Source organism: Tenebrio molitor, chromosome 6 (genome assembly GCF_963966145.1).
Source record: "Tenebrio molitor chromosome 6, icTenMoli1.1, whole genome shotgun sequence".
NCBI lineage: Eukaryota > Metazoa > Arthropoda > Insecta > Coleoptera > Tenebrionidae > Tenebrio > Tenebrio molitor.
In genome coordinates, this window is record NC_091051.1 from 7097214 (window position 1) to 7101046 (window position 3833).

The 3833-nt window shown below is 38.0% G+C and overlaps 1 protein-coding gene across 1 annotated transcript; it reads right to left on the reverse strand.

Moving 5' to 3' along the window:
• Window positions 1-429: 429 nt before the first annotated feature.
• Window positions 430-3076, reverse strand: LOC138133967 (O-acyltransferase like protein-like). Its single transcript, XM_069051999.1, has 11 exons — window positions 2791-3076; window positions 2557-2741; window positions 2276-2508; window positions 1955-2225; window positions 1754-1905; window positions 1534-1702; window positions 1305-1492; window positions 951-1261; window positions 760-902; window positions 605-710; window positions 430-552 (listed from the first exon to the last, which is right to left on the reverse strand). Exons 1-11 carry the CDS (start codon window positions 2993-2995, stop codon window positions 506-508), a joined length of 2010 nt encoding a protein of 669 aa, XP_068908100.1. The 5' UTR covers window positions 2996-3076; the 3' UTR covers window positions 430-505.
• Window positions 3077-3833: the final 757 nt, after the last annotated feature.

Sequence of the window (3833 nt, forward strand, 5' to 3'; positions counted from 1 at the left end):
CACACGACCTGAATCTAAAAACATCTTCGTTGCCAAAAAGTTTCACATAGTGGAACAACTTTTTTATGGTTGAGCTGAAGTCACCACTTTAAAGAAAGCAGAACCTCTCTCGTGGAAAACTGAAAATAATTTCTTCGAATAAAAATTAATATGTGGAAAGAATAAAACATAACATAACGTATCCACGCATGCGAAATGAGTCATTTTCCATGCTCGTGATTTAATATAATATTATTTCCACTTTTAAGCACACGTGTTTAACAACTCGAAAAATGTTTTATCTGTGTGTAATAAACTGAGAAGGAGAAGAAACTGAGAATTATTGAAAATACAAAAAAGAGTACGGTACTCTTTAGAACCGTCTTTATCTAAAAGCTAAAATTTACTTTATTACGTTATTAAATTGTCAAGCAAATAGAGAAATAAATGTTTGAAATAAAAGGATTGAACATTTATTTAGTAATCATGAATTCTGAAATTACAAAAACATGACATTCTGAAAATATTACATTTTTTTGGATACCTTCGCAGTTTCAAGATTTCCACTCGTGTCTGAAAATTCACCGATTTAAACCAACAATGAGACTTTTCTTTCGTAACTTACCTCTCTGCAGATGGTTTATGAGAGACAGGAACGGCCTTTCAAAAATCAAATTCATGGCAACGGAACAGACAACAACGATGACAAAAATACCACAAAAGTCGTAGAGCTGAAATTAAATTAGTCAGAAATGAGAAATTTCTTTTACGGATATTCACAAGTTGAAAGCTGCTGAAATAGCCGGGTTGCTTCTCGTTTCCTACTACGACATAAATGACAGAGCAATTGAGTAAAAACATGCTGTAAGTGAGCTTTCCCAATACTACGAACATCGGGTGGGATAGAAAAGTGTTGATGAATCCTGAAAACTGTGACTTGGAGCCATATTCAGGAGAATTCTGAAACTCACCTCCGTGTCCTGTGCTGCAAAGAAAAATGATCAAACCGGTACTCAAAGACCAGATCGTTCTGGAGAAAGTGTTGAAAAAAGCGGAACGAATGACACTGTAGTCGTTCGTCATGAAGATGTTGTGGTACAGGATGAGGCCCAGCATCACGCTAAGAGACAGACTCCACGCGAGGAACGACAACGTTTTTGTCATTTGAATTTTTTGGGAATTTCGGCGACACAACAGGTGACCAAACAAGACTCCGATTAGCCAGGAAGGCATACGAGACACCGTCGAGTAATAGAGGTACCGGTAGAACTCCTGAGTAGCACTAGAAAAAGGTACTGCCATTTTGCATTATGTTTGGTACTCACTCGAAAGACACCACGAATTCTAATCTCTTCATCAAAGTGACAGTGAAAGAGTAGATAAAGGAGATGGAACAGGCTGTTGCGACCAGTGTGAAAATCTTGTTGGGGTACTTCTTGGAAACGAAGAGAATGAGTGGTGACAGAAGGTAGAGTTGGAAGTCGACCGCCAAGAACCAGGATGGACCAATACACTACAATTTGATAAGCCACTCTGTACGAATCATTTTCTCACCTGATCCTCATCGACGAGAAAATTGTTGACAAAGAGTAGAGTGGCCCACCAGTTCTCGAGACAGTTTCCGGAAAATTCCAAGGCAAACTCAGACCACAAGGGACCACTCGCGAGATGCTTGACGACGCTGATGTTAAGCAAGATGGTGGCGAAGAGCGACGGAGATAATCTAGAAGTCGATGCTTTTGTCAGAAATTTTGATTGGTTTTGTGATGATCACCTGAAGAATCTTCGGATGTAGAGTGCCAAACAACTGATCTTGTTTTCTTCCGAGCTGTGGGAGTAGAGTACTAGAAGGCCACTTATTGTGAAGAAAGTGTCCACTGCGTAGTGGAAACCGAGTAAAAAAGTGTTACCCAAATGGAAACGCCACTGAAAGCAAAACCTGTGAGGGATTAGGTACTCTTGCGCATTAAAATACCTCTGAAATGATGTCGAGCGTGTTAGTGTTGGAAGCGATAGATTTGAAACACATGAAATGACCCAAAATCACCCAACCAGTGCTTATCACTCGAATCCCAAACAAACAAGTCAAGTTCCCACTGGAACTTGTCGACAGTAGAGACTTGGAGTTGGTGTAGAGGGAAAAAATCGTAAAAATATCTTCTTTGATGGTTTTACGAAAGAGTTGCAAGTAGACATCGTAGCTTGTGCTGATGATCACGACGGCTAAACTCGCAGCAAAGAAAATACTGAAATCAATTAAGTCAGTACTGTTGTAAGTACTGCAATTGGGACTTACAAAATGTAGAAGTCAATTTTGTACGGTAGCATTGGTTTGTCTTTGTAGCTGCAGTACTCTTCGCGGAAAATTGCATGTAAAGGAACGTCCAAAGATTTTTCCGTATAATTCCACAAACTGCTCAAATGGTCAGCAGAACAAGATTTGGGAACGCAGATCCCAACCATTGGTGTTAAACTTTGGAAAAAGGCCCGCAAGTTTTTAGTTTCTGAAAGATTCCACTCTTTGACAAGCTAAAAACTTCAGTTCAGTACTCGATGGTCACACGATATTTGCCTCACCGGTTCGATACCCGAATAGTATTGATTTCTTATATCTTTTGGTTCTAGATAGACGCTACAGTATTTTCCACTGATCAAATCTCCTTTTTCCCCCACTCTGACATCCAGACACTCATCGTAACTCCCAAGTTGGTGAATATTTCCTTTCAATAGTCCTGCATTGAGCTTGCCGTTGGCATCAACCACTACAACTTGGAGTTTTCCAACTTGTACCAAACTAGTACCGTGACTTACTCTTCATGGCCCACAGCTTGAAGTCAGACAAATCCGTAGCAAGTCTGTGCAGATCTGAAGCGCATCTTGTGCCGTTAATGGAACTGTCAACAATGCTGTCGAACTTATCTTCAATCAGACTAAGCAAAAATGGTCGAGTTAAAATTGTGCCACAACAAATTTGGCACAGAACGAATACAAGGAACAAAGCAACGATACGTTTCATGGTGAAAAGCGATTAGATAGAATTTCGTTCCGTACCATTTGACCTCGACTTTATCGCGTTACTTTACATAGTTTTATATTATTACATAAAAATTATTATTTTTTTTACGACCTCATAAGATATTGATCGATTTTCACACATTTAACTAGAAGCGTAAATTCACACTTTCATGGCAGGCTTGAGTCCGAAATTTAATGTTCAAAATATGTTTACAGTTATTATACTGAACCTGTCACTCGTGATAAATGTCAGTGATGCCAAAAACTAACTGAAAACAGTGTACACAACTCAAAGAAAGTGTCTTTAAGGCACTCGTGTCATTTACGCACTCGCCTAGCGCCTCGTGGCTCACTATTTCCACTCACGCGAAATGTATCATTTTTTATGCTCGTGATGTACGTAATATAACATTATTTCCACTTTTAAGTACACGTATTTAACAACTCGAAAAATGTTTTATTTGTGTGTAATAAATTGAGAACTGTCAAGAATTATTGAAGGTGCAAAAATCCGTTAACAGTCTTTTGGAAATAAAATTGTTTTGTATGTGGAGAAAATAAGAGAAACACTTGTTGTGGAAAAAATTCTTCTTGTTAAATGATACTTCAAGATGAGTAATGTAATTTGAAATATGTAGCTCTAAATCAGAAGAAAAATTGCAGATCCAAAATATTTTTCGGGCATATCAATTTTGTAAGAATTTTTGATTTTCATTTTGATTTTTCAGTGTTGTCAGTGCAGACATATTGTACTGAATAATTTTTAGCTTTGTTGTATTTTTAATAGAAACTGTCCATCTTCTAAGTGAAGAAGTCCCCCACTTTACCCTAAAATAAAA